This window comes from Hyperolius riggenbachi, chromosome 11 (genome assembly GCF_040937935.1).
Source record: "Hyperolius riggenbachi isolate aHypRig1 chromosome 11, aHypRig1.pri, whole genome shotgun sequence".
Lineage (NCBI taxonomy): Eukaryota > Metazoa > Chordata > Amphibia > Anura > Hyperoliidae > Hyperolius > Hyperolius riggenbachi.
The window spans coordinates 86,321,441-86,341,056 of NC_090656.1; the positions used below are offsets into that span (position 1 = coordinate 86,321,441).

Sequence of the window (19,616 nt, forward strand, 5' to 3'; positions counted from 1 at the left end):
GTACAGGGCTTCGGGCGCCATCTTGCCGTAGCCCTGCTCTGCCAGGCTGTCAGCGCAGGAGACTTCAGGAGGAAGGTGGTCCCGGGAGCAGCGCGCCAGAGGCCGGAGACTTCTGCAAGGTGAGTAAATGCTTTCTTTTTCAGGTGAAATGTTTGCCCGCATTGTTTCTTTTCTGGGGAAATGTTTGCCCGCATTGTTTCTTTTCTGGGGAAATGTTTGCCCGCATTGTTTCTTTTCTGGGGAAATGTTTGCCCGCATTGCGTTTCTTTTCTGGGGAAATCTTTGCCCGCATTGCGTTTCTTTTCTGGTGAAATGTTTGCCCGCATTGCGTTTCTTTTCTGGGGAAATGTTTGCCCGCCTTGCGTTTCTTTTCTGGGGAAATGTTTGCCCGCCTTGCGTTTCTTTTCTGGGGAAATGTTTGCCCGCATTGCGTTTCTTTTCTGGGGAAATGTTTGCCCGCATTGCGTTTCTTTTCTGGGGAAATGTTTGCCCGCATTGCGTTTCTTTTCTGGGGAAATGTTTGCCCGCATTGCGTTTCTTTTCTGGGGAAATATTTGCCCGCATTGCGTTTCTTTTCTGGGGAAATGTTTGCCCGCATTGCGTTTCTTTTCTGGGGAAATGTTTGCCCGCATTGCGTTTCTTTTCTGGGGAAATGTTTGCCCGCATTGCGTTTCTTTTCTGGGGAAATGTTTGCCCGCATTGCGTTTCTTTTCTGGGGAAATGTTTGCCCGCATTGCGTTAATTTTCTGGGGAAATGTTTGCCCGCATTGCAGTAATTTTCTGGGGAAATGTTTGCCCGCATTGCAGTAATTTTCTGGGGAAATGTTTGCCCGCATTGCGTTTTTATTTTGTACTGACATGTTGCCCGCATTGCGTTTATTTTGGACTGACATGGTTGCCCGCATTGCGTTTATTTTGTACTGACATGTTTGCCCGCATTGCGTTTATTTTGTACTGACATGTTGCCCGCAATGCATTTATTTTGTACTGACATGTTGCCCGCATTGCGTTTATTTTGTACTGACATGTTGCCCGCATTGCGTTTATTTTGTACTGACATGTTGCCCGCATTGCGTTTATTTTGTACTGACATGTTGCCCGCATTTCATTTATTTTGTTCTGACATGTTGCCCGCATTGCGTTTATTTTGTACTGACATGTTTGCCCGCATTGCGTTTATTTTGTGCTGACATGTTGCCCATTGCATTTAGTTTCTGGTGTCCGGGGTAACTGTTACTGCATTTATTATTTAATGGTCATAGATGGCTATGCTTGCTGCTTTGTGGTTACGGTATACTATTAGCATCACACAGTTTCTGCACACCCATGATGCAAAGTCTCGTTTGTCCACATTATGGCGTAAACACTGCTTTCTTATGCCTCGGTGTTACATCATTACATTAGCTCCGCCCATACAATGTCATGGCCACGCCCATTCTTCGCCACGGCGTGCTGTGCGCTCCGCAGCCCCCCCCCCCCCCTGCACCCACCCTCCCTGTGCCAGGTTGGACATACAAAAATCTGGTCACTCTAACTGAGGGGAGAGCCCGAGGTGAGGGAAGGGGGACTGGCCCCCCTTCCCCACCGATGGGAGGCCACGCTTTCCCCTCATGCTGCAAGTCCTCCCCCCCCCCCCCCCAAAATGGCCCTGAGCGGCAGGCACATGCACGGGGGGAGGCTCTGGGTGCCCAAGCATCCCCCACTCTTTAAAGTCCCATAAAAAGGCCCATTTGGCTGTAATTGAAGCCACGCCCCTGGACGTGATAAGCCCCACCCCTTTCTGCATGAGGCCCCACCCACACCTGCAGGAAGCTCCTCCCCATCTGGGACACTTTGGAGCAAAGAGGTCCTATACAGGAATCCTAGTGTAACCATCCCTGCAGCTGTGTGGGAGCATCCTTGCACCCACAGGGACCTCTCCTTCCATCTAGGACCCATACTGACCTCTCCCTCCCCAGCACTTGTACTGTAGTGATCCTGCCTCCACCAGCACCCACACTGACCCCTCTCTCCCCCAGCACCTACATTGACTTTTCCTTCTCCCAGCGGCACCCTTCCTGTCCCCTGCAGCCCCCATAGTGACCTCCTCCAGCACCCAAACTGACCTCTCCCTCCCCCAGCAACCCAATGACTTCCCATTCCTGCAGCACCCACACTCACCTCTACTTCTCCTAACATCCACCCCTTTTCCCCATACCATACCCCCATAACTGGCACCTAGTACTCATGCTCACATGACCTCAAGGCCTGACATTGCACCCAGTACTCACACCTGCACACAGCCTCCACATGGCCCCCACTATCTGCACCAAGCACCCACTTAACCAGTACCCAAACCCACAGTATCTGCATTTAAAACCCATGTGACGCCCAATGCCCACCCATAGCCGGCACCCAGTACAGGCATGGCACCAAATATTCACACCCATGTCACACCCAGTACCTGCACCCTGCACCCACATCTCACATGGCACTAAGTACTTGCAATCAACACCCGCATGACACTCGATACCCACCCATAACCAGAACCCACATGACACTCTGTACTCACACCCAGATCCCATATGGCACCCAGCATCTGCATTCAGCACCCACATGACAATGAATACCCCCTAGCCAGAAACGAGGAGGGGAATTGCGTGGGGGGGGGGGGGTGGAAGGGGGGGCATTGCGAGGCCCCTTTTTAAAATTTGAGCAACCCCCACTTAAGGACCCTCTGCATGGCCCTGCTGAGTGGGCCCCCCCCCCCCCCCGCGGGTGCAGGGGCTGCATCCCCTATTGTTACGCCAGTGCTCTGTACAGCAAAAGATGTCGGCGCTATATAAATAATAATAATATGGAGTCTTGCCCAAGGTCTCCTACTGAATAGGTCCTGACTTACTGAACAGGAAGAGCCGAGATGTGAACCCAGGTCTCCCCTGGTGTTTCCTTTGGCACTGCAGCTATGTATCATAATTCAGTTAGAAATTGACAAGTGGCGATCTTATTTTGCAAGTTAAGGTGCGTACACAAGCCTTATCAGCCTGCCGACAGACTGTGCATACAGGGAAACTGGCGCCAGAACGGCCACCCCTCGGGCGGGTCTGACGACCCGTCGTTTGAATAAATCAGGCATGTGTACACGCCTTTAGGTGAGAATACATTTGTAGATTGCGATAATTATGCAAAAATTCACAATGGAAAAATTTCACAATGGGGATTACCTTAATAATAAATACAAATTTAAACATTTCTGGTGCAGAAGTCCAGCTCCGCAAGGTCTCACAAATAACCAATAAATTATTTATATTATTTCACCATGTATGTTATGTGAGATAGATCGTTCTACAAAATAATTAGATTCTTGGATTTGTCTTTTAAAGAGGAGCTGTCAGCCATACTATCTCAGAAAAAAAAAACACATACCGTATATACTCGGATACAAGTCGACCCCGTGTATAAGTCGACCCCCAAAATTTGACCCTCACAATGTGTGTGTGTGTGTACACACACGCTGTACACACACACACACACACACGCTGTAGCCAGCATAGGTAGGCAGCCAGGTATAGTTGCCCCTAGTATAGGTAGGTAGCCAGTATAGTTGCCAGTAGCATAGGTAGGTAGCCAGTATAGTTGCCAGTAGCATAGGTAGGTAGCCAGTATAGTTGCCATTAGTATAGGTAGGTAGCCAGTATAGTTGCCAGTAGCATAGGTAGGTAGCCAGTATAGTTGCCAGTAGCATAGGTAGGTAGCCAGTATAGTTGGCAGTAGCATAGGTAGGTAGCCAGTATAGTTGCCAGTAGCATAGGTAGGTAGCCAGTATAGTTGCCATTAGTATAGGTAGGTAGCCAGTATAGTTGCCAGTAGCATAGGTAGGTAGCCAGTATAGTTGCCAGTAGTATAGGTAGGTAGCCAGTATAGTTGCCAGTAGCATAGGTAGGTAGCCAGTATAGTTGCCAGTAGCATAGGTAGGTAGCCAGTACAGTTGCCCCCATGTATAGGCTGCAGCGGCGGGGAGAGCGGGCATGGAGGCAAACATCTCACCTTCTATCCTCCATCTACTTCCTCTCCCAGGCATCCCATGCGTTGATACCAGCGTTTCCTGTGATGACATCATCACAGGAGACGCTGGTATCAGCACAAGGGGATGCGTGGGAGAGGAAGTAGATGGAGGATAGAGGCTGTGGAAGGTGGGATGTTTGCCTCCATGCCCGCTCTCCCCGCCGCTGCAGCAGTCTCCTCTCACCATCCACCGCTGGGCGCAGTCTCCTCTCTTCTGCTCGCTTCTCCTCCACTCGCGCGGTAACTTCCGGTCCCGACGTCATGTGACATTGGGAGCCGGACCATCTCTCTTAAGGGGGCAGACGCGCGAGTGAGGGAGAAGAGAGGAAAAGAGGACACTGCGCCCAGCGATGGATGGTGAGTAACCCCTCCACACACACACACACACACACCCCACATCCATAACACACACCCTCACCCCACTCAGGCTGTAAGTCGCAAAATTCAGGACTATGCGACTATAAGTCGACCCCCCCACTTTTTTACTTTGAATCAGTCCTAAATTTTGCGACTTATACCCGAGTATATACGGTATACAGTATAAGTAGATAAATACTTAATCTGTACTGTATTGCACTATCCACATTTGATTTTGATGATTTTTCTATAATAAAAAAAAAAGATTTTCCATTGTGACTGTGTCTATCTTGAAGCCAATCCTGACATCTTTTCCTGCCTTACTCTGTCTTTGTATCATTGCCCGCCCTCCTTCCATTTTTCAAACACTCCCACCCAGCTCTGCAGTAGAAAGTGCATTGTCTCAGCATGAGAAATATTAGCCAATCAGAGAGGAACAGAAGTGTGGGAGGGGAAAACAGGAGGGAAAGTGGCTTCGGCCAATCAGGCTGCATTAGTTAAGTCTAAGGGAAAAGTAAAGAAGAAAAAAAGAAAACCCAGCATGCCTTGAAACTCACTTTGTGCGGCAAATGTACCAAATAAGAGCCACTGAAACTGGGGAATTATGTTTTATGGAGAAGAAAAGTAAGAGTGATTTTTTACTTTTGGATTACCTAGTTAGTATCCCTATTACTTGTTTACAAGATAAAAATAAATAATTGATTTTTTTTATTTTATGCCCAACAGTTACACTTTAAAGAGACACTGAAGCGAAACATTTTTTTTATGATATAATGATTTGTATTTGTAGTACAGCTAAGAAATAAAGCATTAGGAGCAGAGACATAAGTCTAAGGGGCCAATACACTCAGCCGATTTTCGGCTGATCGATCGATATTGTATTGTAGGCAGCAGCATTCCCGCCTCGGATAGCTCTGCCTCTGGGAAGGATAATCCAAAGCAATATAATTTAAGACAGAAACAAGCTGGGCAGAACCCTAGTAAAACAGGGAGTAAAAAGAGTAAAGAACAGGACAACATAAGTAAGGATACTGAGTCGTCATGTCAGGAGGATTCAGATGGTGGGTTACCTTCCTCATCTTCGGCCTCGGCTTTTTTAGCCACCGGGCAGAAGGTGGGAAGGTGACAGAAACCAACAGTAGAGGAGCCAAAGCCTCAAGTGCAGATCTAGAAGTTATCAACTTGACAGATGAGGAGATCCCTCAGGAATACCTGTCATTATTGTCGAAGGGTTTGGGGTTTTGTCCCACATACAATATAAATGTGTTTGATACAATAGTGGATCTGCATTTGTTTGGACGACGTATTTTATTACAGGCCCTCTACGGTGATAAACCTAAAAAAATCCCCTCAAGCATTTTAGAGAAGCCGTGGTCAGATGAGGATCTTGCTATCATCCAAGCTTTAAAAGAGTTACAAGGAGATACTGAGGTTTGTTCTCAAATCGAACATACAAATGTATATGCATCTTATTTTGTCCCTACCCTAGAGGAGGTGGGACTACGGAACACTTCAAAAAAATTTCCACCTTTTTCTCTTTTCCCTAATTTGAAAACTTTCATGGAGGTGGTAGAAAGGGACATTTCCAAACTAAGAGGACATAAGACAGATGGTGACAATCTGGATTTGTCTGAACGCAACACACTTACAGAGCTAATGTTAAACAAAAAATGGGTCATTAAACCCTCAGATAAAGGGGGAAACATTGTGCTGATGAGGGCCGAGCGTTACAGAGAGATGTGCCTGGATATCTTGAAGAACCAGGATTGTTATGTGAGGGTCTCCCCGTCCAGAGCTGCACGCTGCCAGGGGGAGCTATTTGCAATAATAGATGACGCTTTTTCCCGCACGGTAATTGATTTGGATATAGTGACGTTTTTGAAGGTACTTAATCCGGTTTTGCCAACATTCTACTCACTTCCCAAAGTTCACAAAGACCTCAAAAAACCCCCGGGGCGCCCGATAGTATCGGGTAGGGGATCTCTCACTGAACGGGCAAGCGCATATATAGATAGACATCTTCAGCCGCACGTGTGTGCATTGCCATCATATGTTCGAGATTCATCATACTTGCTGCAGATTTTAGAAAATCTTCAGCTTCCTCCTGGTGTGTTGCTTGTGACTCTGGACGTGGAGGCCCTCTATTCAAGTATACCACACGATTTGGGTGTGGAGGCTGTTAGGATATTTTTGGGGGAGTTGAGCATACAGAATACTGCACATAATATGTTTCTGTTGACTCTTCCGGATTTTATTTTGAGAAACAATATCTTTTTGTTTGAGGACACCCATTACCTCCAGGTGCAGGGGGCAGCGATGGGCACCACGTGTGCTCCGTCGTATGCCAACCTGTACCTGGGGGCGTGGGAGAGAGAGCTGTTTTCCAATGAGGGCCTGGCAATGTACCTGTGCCACGCATTGGCCTGGCACAGGTACATTGACGACATCTTGCTTTTTTGGACGGGTGGCAAAGAATTATTGCTACAATTCATTACAATTATTAATAAAAACATTTGGAATTTGAGGTTTACTGTGCACATGAGTCATGTTGAGGTTCCATTTCTGGATCTTCTGATCTCGGTCTCGGCTGCGGGCCTTGTCTCTACAAGTTTATATAGGAAAGAAACGGCAACAAATGCACTTCTGAGAGCAGAAAGTTTCCATCCAAAACATACCATTAATGGTATCCCTACTGGACAGTATTTGCGGATTCGACGCAACTGTTCAGAGGATGATGCCTTTCAGAGGGAGGCCTTGCAGCTGAGATCGAGATTCAGACAAAGAGGATATAAGAATAAGACTCTTATCAAAGCTTATAAGAGAGCTAATGCCAGTAATAGATCTGCCCTATTGGATAGAAGTAGATGTCCCGCCAGCGAGAGGTCAGAAGTAATCAGGTTCTGTACCAGATTCTCGGCACAGCATAGAGAGGTTTCGAGGATATTGGATAAGCATTGGCACATCCTCACTAATGATGCCAAATTGAGCACAGTGTTAACACAAACTCCCCTCTATTCATTCCGGAGGGCACCGTCCCTACGGGATCTTTTGGTTAACAGTCATTTTGTCGATCCTCGGGCCAACAAGAAGCACTGTAAGGTGACTGGTACATATACTTGTGGTGGTTGTTCGGTATGCCGTTACATTCAGGTGGGCAGATCGGTCCGCCTCCCGGATGGCCGGGATTGGTGTTTCCCACACTATGTAAATTGTAGTACTACTCTTGTGGTTTACTTGTTGCTCTGCACTTGCGGGGCCTTTTATGTGGGAAAGACCAAGAATGAATTTCGTACACGCATCTCGCAACATATCACAAGTATCAAAAGTCCAAATTATAATAACCTTACTCCCGTGGCGAAACATTTTAAGTCCGCTCACGGTGGCAGGTTTCAACATGTGCGTTTTGTTGGTCTGGACAGAATTCATAACTCTGCAAGAGGTGGTAACATGGATCGCTTGCTTCTACAACGTGAAGCAAGGTGGATATTTGATTTGGAGGCAACTAAGGAACCAGGCCTCAATGAAAACACAAGCTATGTTCCCTTTCTGCCACCTTAGGGAGTTTTGGCGCAGCATCCTACACCTGAAGGGTATGTGTTGCTTTTCTAGTGGGAGGGGCTTTGGGGGCTCCCTGCTGGGGCATCTCACATCTAATTTTCCGCATGATGTTTAGGGAGAAAGAAATTTCTTGATTTGTGTTTATGCCATAATTGGCTTGATCCCCATCTGGACAGGGATGTGCAGGCATGCACATCTCTTCCTTTTTTATGGTGGGGGGTAGTCAAAATGTAAGAGTGAGCGGAATTATGTACTGTGATTTAAATTACCTATTTAAATTTGTGGTTTTGTAAAGCCACATATACATATGATAGGCGGTTTCTAATTACGAATAATGATTACTACTGTATAGTCACTTTGTTCTTGTGATGTTGGTTTGGGATGGGATGTGGAGCGCTTGTGTCTGCTTGTGCTGCCGCCGTCTGATCCGGCTGCTCTGGCGTCTCCCGCCCCTTCCCCGGGGCCTGCGTGCGGGGGGGCGGGGCTCGGCGGACGCGCCGGGTGTGCTATTGGGCGCGCCCGTCGTGTCTGCCCGCTCCGCCCCTCCGCTCGCATTGGCCCTGGTGTGGGGGCGGGAGGCGCCGTACATGCGGTCGGATTGGACGGCGGCTTGCACATAGGCGCAGCGTGGTCCACAGAGAGACACGCCTCCTGAAGAAGCCGGCAGAGTCCGGCGAAATCGATCGAGGACGCCGTCCTCCACCATGAGGTCTTCTCCTCCACGCCTCCATGCTGCCTAAACCAGGTGCTGCATCCCTCTCTCCATACCTCAGAGACTCGGCCAGTCTTTCCAGGCTTTATCACAGCAGACCAACAACAGACCGGTGGATACAGTAAGAGCCCTGAGGGCACCTCAACTGCACATGCACATGCGGCCTGCACAGAGACATTGTTAATATTGCCATGCGCCTTGTCTGCTTGCTTTGCATTGTGAATTGGCTAGCACTGGATGTGCCTTGCTGCTGCTTCAATCTGACACATGCTGCTATCTGATGTGCCTGTTTGTTAAAAGTTCCCTAGGAATCATACTGCATGTGCTGTGCTATGCTATATTACAGGACTGTACTCTGCCATATCAATATACTATACTGAGGTGACTTGTTAGCCTGATGGGACGCTGAGCACTCCATTTATTTTTGGAAGATCGTATGCACAATATAGGAGGCTATATGACATGAAAGAATCATTATGTACTGGATGAATGCTCTGGAATCCATTTTTCAAATGAACTTCCTATGATATCCATAAGTCTTTACTTGTGAGGGATTCGGCAGCAATTTTTCATAACAAGGTTTTGATCTATTTTTGCAGGGCTGCGCAGCCATTAACACGTGTGCACATATCTCTGTTTAGGAGGGGGAGAGTATAGGGGACGCCTGGGCGGGTATGTGCATGGATGGGGTGGGGGATGGGCTATATGGTGGGATTTTTATCTTGCAGTTTTTAATAATGAGCATATGTTTGAATAAAGTTTTGTACTTTTGAATAAGACTGATTTGTATTCAATCAGGTCTCACTCCTCCTTTACTCTATCTCATAGTTTGTACTAAAGAAGAAAAAAAGAAAACCCAGCATGCCTTGAAACTCACTTTGTGCGGCAAATGTACCAAATAAGAGCCACTGAAACTGGGGAATTATGTTTTATGGAGAAGAAAAGTAAGAGTGATTTTTTACTTTTGGATTACCTAGTTAGTATCCCTATTACTTGTTTACAAGATAAAAATAAATAATTGATTTTTTTTATTTTATGCCCAACAGTTACACTTTAAAGAGACACTGAAGCGAAACATTTTTTTTATGATATAATGATTTGTATTTGTAGTACAGCTAAGAAATAAAGCATTAGGAGCAGAGACATAAGTCTAAGGGGCCAATACACTCAGCCGATTTTCGGCTGATCGATCGATATTGTTCGATCGCAAATCGATTGCACGATCGATTTGCGGCCGATTTCGATCGATTTCAATCGATCTGACATGATGGAAAATCTAGGTCAATCTAAAGAAATTGCTTATCAATTTGCATGGGACCTAATGGAAATCTGATAGCAAAAAAATGCCATCAGATCGATTTTCAATAGATTTCATACTGAAATCTATTGGAAATATGTTCCTAGTAAACAGTTAAAACTTTCCGTCGTTCGGAAAAATACGACGTGTGTATGGGCCTTAAAGAGACACTGAAGCGAAAAAATATATATGATATAATGAATTGGTTGTGTACTATGAATAATTACTAGAAGATTAGCAGCAAAGAAAATATTCTCATATTTTTATTTTCAGGTATATAGTGTTTTTTCTAACATTGCATCACTCTATAATATGTGCAGATTACACAACACTCAGCATTCAAAATGAGTCTTTCAGAGCAGTCTGTGAAGTAATGAACTCTCCTCTAGCAGAGGAAAAGTAAACAGTTCAATTACAGTTGAGATAATAAAAGTCAGATAACAGCCCTCTCCACGACTAAAGGTGGCCATACACTGGTCGATTTGCCATCAGATTCGACCAACAGATAGATCCCTCTCTGATTGAATCTGATCAGAGAGGGATCGTATGGCTACCTTTACAGCAAACAGATTGTGAACCGATTTCAGCCTGAGACCGATCACAATCTGTTGTGGTGGTACTGCTGCTGCTGCCCCCGCCCGCCCGCATACATTACCTGCTCCGCCGGCGCGACTCCAGTCCCCCGGTCACCGCTGCTCTGTCTGCGCTCTGGTCTCCAGGTCCGGCATGCCTCACTTCTTCTAGCCCGGCAGGAAGTTTAAACAGTAGAGGGCTCTATTGCCCGGCAGGAATGTATGCGGGCTCTATTGCGTCGGTCGTCGGGCACTCGAACGCCGCTAGCGATGCGCTCTTTACCCGCGGGCGATCGACGGTTATTTTCCGCACGGCACGATCGACGGGATCGGACGAAATGGATCGAAATTCGGCGTGTAGCGTGAACGATTAACAGCAGATTCGATCCCAGTGATCGAATCTGCTGTCGAAACGGGCGCAAATCGGGCCAGTGTATGGCCAGCTTAAGTTAGTCGGAGAGCTTAATTGCTTTTTTGCATAGAGATAACAACTGGAGTTTCTCAACTCTTCCTGTACTGGAAACAATTAGACTGATGTATCTGATCTTAATGTTTTTTTTTCTTAGCTGTACTACACATACAAATCATAATATCATCTTTTTTTTTTCGCTTCAGTGTCTCTTTAAGAATTAAGAAACTCTAGTTGTTATCTAGGCAAATAGCCATTGAGCTCTGCAACTTTGAAAGTAGCAGAGAACTCTGACTTCAGATTAGGTTATCTCAGCTGTATTGAGTTTTTCTTTTGCAGAGAACAGTTCAGGACAGGTCAAAAAGTTTACTGCCTGTTCTGTAAAAACTTTTAGGGCCTGTAGAATGCTGAGTAATATGTAAACTGCAAATATTGTAGAATAATGCAATGTTATAAAAAAAAAGCTGTATAACATTTTATAGAAGCAAATCAAACCTTAAGGGCCCGTTTCCACTTGTGCGGTGCGGAATCGCCGCTGATTCCCCGCTGACGAAATCACATGCGGGTGCGATTCCGCATGCGTATTTTACCGCGATTTCCATGCGATTTCGCATAGGTTAGTATTAATGCGATTTTAACCATGTTACTGCCTGTGTGATTTAACATTAGTTCCTATCCGAAATCGCGGTAAAATACGCATGCCAAAACCCGCATGCGATTTCCCTATTAAATACATTAGTGGCGATTCGCATAGCGGTGTGCAAATTCTGACGGCTCTTCCGTGCAGATTTTTCCTGCACAGAAAAACACTCAGGAATACTGACAAGTGGAAACAGGGCCATCCACTTGTATTGGCTATGCGAATCCGCATGCAGACAATGCATGCAGATTTGCGATAGTGGAAACGGGTCCTAAAACTCCAGAGGTCTATTCCCATCCTAAAGAAAAAACATAGTATAGATATAAATCTATATGCATATGCTAATCCTCCTCCCTCCGCATTTTTGCAATTTGTCCCTGGCAGTATAATCACCAGATCTACACATCCGACAGTTCTCAGCCTAAATGTAAGTTTAAAGAGAAACTTCAACCTAGAAATTAACTTTATCCCAATCAGTAGCTGATACCCCCTTTTACATGAGAAATATAATGATTTTCACAAACAGACCATCAGGGGGCGCTGTATGACTGATTTTGTGCTGAAACCCCTCCCACAAGAAGCTCTGAGTACCGCGGTACTCTGGGCAAACTGCCACAATGTAACAATGTTCACAGACAGGAATTAGCTGTTTACAGCTGTCTCTAACAGCCAAAACAGCTAGAAACCGCTACATAACCTGCCCACAGTAACAATGTCACCATGTAATACATGTCAGAATGTGAATCTGGGAGAGGAAAGATTTTACAATGAGCAAACACTGACTAAATCATTTATACATAATTATGGTAAAAAATGAAGCACTTTTTTTACTACATTATTTTCACTGGAGTTCCTCTTTAACTTTAAAGGCCCCCACTCTCTTCCAGAAAAGAAGACACGATCTAACAATATTAACCACTTTGTCCTCCTTGACGTATAAAAATGTCAAGGAGGACAGGCGCGCTCCTGCGCGCTCCCGCGGCCGATCGCGCGTGTGCACGCGCACTCCCGGCCACCGATTCGGTAGCCACGGAATCAATGTATCGGGCTATGGAGCCCGATCACTGATTCCTCTCCCCCGCTGAAAAAGCGACAGCTTCTCTCGGAAGCTTCGCTTTTTCTGAAGCTATGTCCCTCTAAGCGTACATTGTACGCTTAGAGTGACGTCATGTAAACAAACTCAAGATTGCTATCTTGTGGCCAAAAAGTAAAACTACAAGTAAAAACAAAAAAACATTACAATACACAAATATTTCCCCAAATAAAACACTTTTATATCCCACTGTGAGGAAACACGGAAAAGCCGCCGCAAGGGCTCAGAGTGAGGCGGCTGTTTCAGCGTCCAACATGGCGGCACAACGCGGAGAAACCGCCGCATGCCGCATAGACAGAGCGGCGGATTCCGCGTTGGAGACGGCAGATTGCACAGGTAGCAGAGCTACTGACAGTGCAGCCGGACTCGGGGAAACCGCCTCTCCCTTAGAGAGCAGGGAGGCGGTCCCCGCGCTTGAATCAGGGATTACATTGCAAGACATGTCTGGTGTGGCTGGGACTGCTAGTCCACACAGATTCCGAAGGTCGCGCGCGCGCGCTGAGAGGCAGAGCCCATATGACAGCCAGAAAAGGGTCAGCTGACCAGGCTGGTCAGCTGACAATTTCACCACTTTCCATTGGTCCAACACTTAGGGGAGGTGCCGGAGAGCACCTTACTATATATACTGGGTGCTGGGCATTCTCTGGTTGTCTGCCGTTGCGATCACAACGTGGTAGCACTCAGACCTTGTTTGTATCTGTGTTCTAGCATAGTTTCCAAAGGTGTTGACATCAAGGCGTTCACACCTTAGCATTAGGAACATTGCATTGTATTATTTGTTATGACCTTCCGCCTGTCTGACGATCCCTCTGAACTCTGATCTTGTACCTTGCTATTTCTGATATCCTGTTGCCAAACTCTGCTCGTTCCTGGACTCTGTATTTGCATCCTGATTCTGTACTTTATCTGTCTGTGTGTTTACGACCTGGCTTGCTGACCTCGAGAACTGGCCTTACTGTTAGAGGCAGTTCCCAGACCTGTTAGTGACACCCTCCCTCTTGGGTGTCACTCACGCTCTGACCTTCCTACCCTCAGCCTAGCTCCTCAATCCTGGAGAGTCTAGGCCATAGGAAGGAACATACTTCTGGAGAAGTGCTCAAAGTATACTGTTGCATAAACACTCACTTGTTCTCCCTGGTGTCCAGAGGTTAGTAGATATATCTGATTATCGGTGATACTGCAGATCACCAATAATCGGGTATATTCTGTATTCCTGGTGAGACTGCAGTTCACCGGTAATCAGACCATCTCTGTGTTACACCGATCGTTACACCCACCCTCCCAAAAATGCCCACATAAAATGTTTAATAAAAAAAACAAAAAACATTACTATAAAAAAAACCACATAAATATTTACCTAAGGGTCTAAACTTTTTAAATATCTATGTAAATGTGATGATCCGCTCAGCTGGCTGCACAGGCAGACAGCTGTTTGTCCATTCCTCTAGTCTGTGGGCTGCAGGTCTCTGGAACAGAGACCTGTCTTTCCATTGCAAGTTTCTGGTCTGTTCTCTTGCTGGGGAATTTGCATACATTCATTATGCAAATCCCCTACCTGCCTTCTTTGATGACTGGCACTATAAGAGCTTTATGGTTCCCAGAATGCTTTGCTGGACATTTCCTTTCCATAGTCTGTTCCTGATGGACACTGCTGGAGTGTCAGCCATTGCTATCTAGTATAGTTAATTCCTGGGGGTTGCTTTAGGCTTCCCTTCTAGCCCAGTCAGGTTGTATTATCTGTATTGCCTGTTCTGTCTTGTCTTGCCTGTTGCCATTGTCCTGCCCCAAAGGTGGTCGACAGGAAATGGTTCTGATCTCTGTTCTTGGAGTATAGCTGGTGCAGCGGTTGCTACCAGCTATCTCTTCTGTTCTGTCTCCTGGGATCGCGCTAGCTACTTTTCGCTAGCGCTGGGGATCCTTCTGTTCTGCTACTCTGTACCTGGATCGCGCTAGCCACTTTTCGCTAGTGCTGTGGATCCTATCTCTCGCTTGTCCCTGTTTTCGTGTGTCTGTCTTGTCCGCTACGCTTGCTGCAGGCTCGGTGAGGTAACCGTTAAGCAAGTGCTCGCGTCCTCTGTTTCATGTTTGTCTGTCGATGGTTAGTTAGGCGTGCTTGTCTCTATTGTGCTTATCACGTGGAGACCGCGCATAACCGCGTGCACTGTTGCGAATGAGTGCGGTGTTCGCGGTTAGCTAGCGTTTATTATTTTCCGTATCTCCTTATTGTATTATTTGCTGTGCCTTTGCTACCCTCGTGATCTATTCTGATCTGCCTTGTGTCACGTCTGGCGATCGCACCTTTCGCGATCGCGTTCCTATTTCATATCTGCTGTTGTGTGTGCGCGGTCGCGGAGTGGCGACTGGATTGGCGCACACACATACAACCTGTCCCTTTGCTCAATCTCATTCGCAATCGCCTCTCTTGCGATTGCGTTCTGCGCTTCGTACAATTCCTGTCTGGTACTTGTGGAGGTACAGAGGATTGGTTCCTCTGCACTCCCCAGCGCCATCTGCCGACAGGAATTTCCCTCTACAGGTGCGTAGCACCTTTTGCTGGGTGCCTGCAAATATACGCTTGTGGAGGATTTCCGCCGGGTGTGCGCTGATCACGGAGAAAGTTCCACAATCGTTACAGAATGTCCAGCCCAACCCAAAACCCCAGTGTAGACGGAATTTCCGATTTGTACGATTTTGTCGAATATGGCTCTTGTACCTTTAAGAGATTTAAAAAACTTGAACCTGAATCAGCAGACGAATTTTTGTCTGAGTGTACGAAACTGTTAGCGAACCCTGAATTCCAATGCACCCCAGTGTCTACCTGGGCCCCCCAAATGGTCTACATTCTGTTGGGGGGCGAAATGTCAATGTGGGGTTATGATGTGTTAAATCATGTGTTAAATCATACCACCCTGAGTCAAAGACCCCTGGAATTCTTGGCCTTTTTAATTCACAATTGGCTGAGATTACCTCAATTACCATACCCCCTTAATGAGTTGTTGTCAGCAGCTCAATCAGCTGTTCCATCTACTCTTTCATCCACAAAGCAGCCATCCAAAGCCTCTAAAGCTGAGTACACACGTACGATAACGATCGTTCAAAAACGAACGATAACGACAATTGGACCGATAATCGTGCGCTCCAAATTTTCCAACGATCGTTTTTTGGGACGATAACGACCGTTATCGTTCAATCCGACCGATCCAACCCGGCGGATTTTTTCGAAAGATAATCGTTCGATCGTTGCAGTGTGTACAAAGATCGTCCGATAACGCATGTTCTTATTGCCTGTCATAACGTCACTTCCGTTTGCGCACGCATTTTTTAATCGTTCGTCGTTCAGTACTTTATACTTATATCGTTCACGTGTGTACACAATCGTTCATTACGAACGATCTTTTCCGTCTAATTTGAATATCGTGTAAACGTCACGAATCGTTCGTAACGAACGATCTTTATCGTACGTCTATACGAACCCTAAGTCTAAACGTAAAAGATCTAGGAAGGCTTCCCAGCGGAAAGATCCGTTGCCCCTAGCAACCACAAATAAAGAGGTTATTTCTGTCAAGTCTGAAATGGGCAAAACCATGCAGTACGATAATGATGTTTATAATGCATCTGCTGATCAGTTTCCAGGTTTTTTGCCCCAATCCAAAGCTTATGTGGATCCTGCTATAGGTAGGATCGCACACTACATTAAAGCAGTTAAAAAATCTGTTCTTGTTCCTGAACTCCACCCCTATGGAGATTATTTGGATACTGGCCTGTTTGAACCCCCATTTGCTTCCTGGGATATTGGGGCCTTGCTGGAAGAATTCGATTTTGATTGGAAAGCCTTTTGCGATTTTTACATCGCAAAAAGCGAAGATGTCTTGAATGCTTGTCTCGATTCCATGTACCTTCTGATTGATTCTGATGAATGTGACAAGGATGATGTGGATCTGGTGATCTATGTGTGGCAAACGATTTTGAATGAGTTGCACACACACCAACCAATTGATTCCAATAAAGAGACATCGTTGTCGGATGATTGTTCCTGCCTTTCTGGGGTAAAGCATGAGAGTCTTGACTTTGTGCAATCTGAAATGAATGAGTGTGCCGCTGTGGTTGGTTCCTGTGCGAATCCCGAAGGATTCTCTCCTGACAGTGTGCAGTTTGAATCTGTGCGATCTGATGCCTGTTTCTCGGATGTTCCTGCAGATTGTGATCGGCATGAGTCTGCCGGTTTCCTCAAGGATGTGTGGGATCCTTTGTCAGTTAGAAACAGATCTTTGAGATCTTCTGTCTGTGACCCTGCTATGGGGAAAATTTCTCGACTATGCAGCGTCAAAAGTAAAATTTTTATGCCTAATAAAGTTTATCCTGTTGATGTCGCCATTTCTTTTGCAAATGAATCTATGTCTTATTCTTTTCGCACCTGTGCAGGCCTGTTGCCTGATGACAGTTGCTCCAGTGTTTCTGTCCTAGATGCCTTGCAGTCTGCTCCGCAGATCGCGGAGGTTTGCGATATGGAAGCGTCAGTTTTGCAACCTAAAGCGATCTTGGATCCGCAAATTTTGCGTTCTGACTCCTCGGATTCGACATTGTTAGCCGAATCTAAGAGTGAGACAGCGCTTCGGTTTTGTGAATCTGATGCTGAAGCTTCTTTGCCTTGTCCAGAGAAGCTTTCTCTGAACCTGTCCTGTACCATGAATGAAGGCATGATGTCCACTTGCATTGACATTTGCGAGTCTGATTCTGAAGAAAGTATTGACTCTCCACCCAGTACTCTGGATGAGTCAATATTGCCTTGTACAATATCTCCTGCCCTGCCCCTAGAGGCTCGTCTAGGTATTGCTGCTATTTTTACCTGTCTTTCTGCAGTTTTGGAATTGCAAGCTAGTTTGACTACTACGCAGAGTTCTGGGTGCAGCGAGATTAAAGTTAGGGAGTCAGTGTGTGGTCCAGTGAATATTCCTGTACGTTCCACTCATGATGATGAAATTCAGTCTCAGTTTATGGTGGAACCTTCCCTGGGAGTCGGGACATCTGCCCTGTTCTCAAAATAAAGTTCCAGTTTTGCCCTGTAACATGGATAGTACAGAATCCTTCTTAGACAACTTGAAAAATGATGTTCCTGAGGTCTTGTTTGATGATCTAAAGGTCTCCGAGTTCCTCCCAAAGGGTGCAGAACTTGTAGGAGATGTCTCCTGCCCGCCAGGTCCTTCTGAGGTGTTGCCCACTTCAGTAGGCATTGCTGCCTTGCTGACTACTTTTGCAGCTCTTGTGGAGCTTCATTCATGTGTAGTCAATGATGATATTACAGTTACAGAAAATTCTGAATTTGAGTCCGAGTCTTCTTTTGAAAGACCAGTACCTGTGACCTTTACTCGTGATGATTTTCTGCCCGGTTCTGGTTTTGGCCTTGTCGTGTCGGACTCTGAGGTTGGCAGTTCCCCGACATGTCCTGAGGTTTCTCCTGTACTAGTGCACCCCGATGTGCTCTGTGAACCAGAAAGCCCAAGTGTGCCTCGGTTACCAGTGTACTCAGATGCTTCCTCAGTGGAGACATGTTCTGATATAGCCTGCCTGCTTGCATGCCCAGAAGTGGTCCCTGAAAGTCCTGATCTTGATGGGTGTCCTGCTAATTTTGAGTCTGGAATGATCATAGGTTCCATAGGGGTTCTTGGTGGTTCTCCATGTGAGCCTGGTGAGCGTTCTGGCTTCTTGGGATCTCTGCGGAGCTTCAAGACGTTCTGGGAGATTCCGGGAAAGGTTTTGCTTGGTGCCCTGAATACGATCAGCAATGGCTTTGGTGTTGTAAGGGACACTTCGAACAGGTATTGCGGCAGGTTTGGTATTCTTGGACGCTCCTTGGAAGGTGGTGGGTATTGTCTGGAGGGTGTCGATGGCTTCTTCTCTGGTGTCCACAGTCCTGATGGGTGTTACGCTGAGACTTGCAGTGCTGATGGGCATGTTTCGGTGGCTTCTGCTTCCGATGAGGTCGGTTTCGGATGGACTGACTCTGGAATTGGGCCTTGTCGGGCTGTCCTGACCTTCATGAGTCTTCAGTTAGAGTTTTGTGATGATACCAGTTTTGAGGGATGTCTGGAATCCATCCCTAGAGGGGGGGGGGGGTACTGTGATGATCCGCTCAGCTGGCTGCACAGGCAGACAGCTGTTTGTCCATTCCTCTAGTCTGTGGGCTGCAGGTCTCTGGAACAGAGACCTGTCTTTCCATTGCAAGTTTCTGGTCTGTTCTCTTGCTGGGGAATTTGCATACATTCGTTATGCAAATCCCCTACCTGCCTTCTTTGATGACTGGCACTATAAGAGCTTTATGGTTCCCAGAATGCTTTGCTGGACATTTCCTTTCCATAGTCTGTTCCTGATGGACACTGCTGGAGTGTCAGCCATTGCTATCTAGTATAGTTAATTCCTGGGGGTTGCTTTAGGCTTCCCTTCTAGCCCAGTCAGGTTGTATTATCTGTATTGCCTGTTCTGTCTTGTCTTGCCTGTTGCCATTGTCCTGCCCCAAAGGTGGTCGACAGGAAATGGTTCTGATCTCTGTTCTTGGAGTATAGCTGGTGCAGCGGTTGCTACCAGCTATCTCTTCTGTTCTGTCTCCTGGGATCGCGCTAGCTACTTTTCGCTAGCGCTGGGGATCCTTCTGTTCTGCTACTCTGTACCTGGATCGCGCTAGCCACTTTTCGCTAGTGCTGTGGATCCTATCTCTCGCTTGTCCCTGTTTTCGTGTGTCTGTCTTGTCCGCTACGCTTGCTGCAGGCTCGGTGAGGTAACCGTTAAGCAAGTGCTCGCGTCCTCTGTTTCATGTTTGTCTGTCGATGGTTAGTTAGGCGTGCTTGTCTCTATTGTGCTTATCACGTGGAGACCGCGCATAACCGCGTGCACTGTTGCGAATGAGTGCGGTGTTCGCGGTTAGCTAGCGTTTATTATT

General features: G+C 46.5%; 1 protein-coding gene across 2 annotated transcripts in view; it reads left to right on the forward strand.

Moving 5' to 3' along the window:
* The window catches only part of LOC137537576 (interferon-induced transmembrane protein 5-like), a 98,279-nt gene that overhangs the window by 29,550 nt on the left and 49,113 nt on the right, over positions 1–19,616 (forward strand). For both annotated transcript variants that reach the window (XM_068259447.1, XM_068259448.1), the window contains exon 2: positions 9,500–9,615. In XM_068259447.1, the coding sequence (XP_068115548.1) occupies positions 9,596–9,615 (20 nt within the window). In that variant the 5' untranslated portion in view covers positions 9,500–9,595. The remainder of the gene's footprint in view (positions 1–9,499; positions 9,616–19,616) is intronic.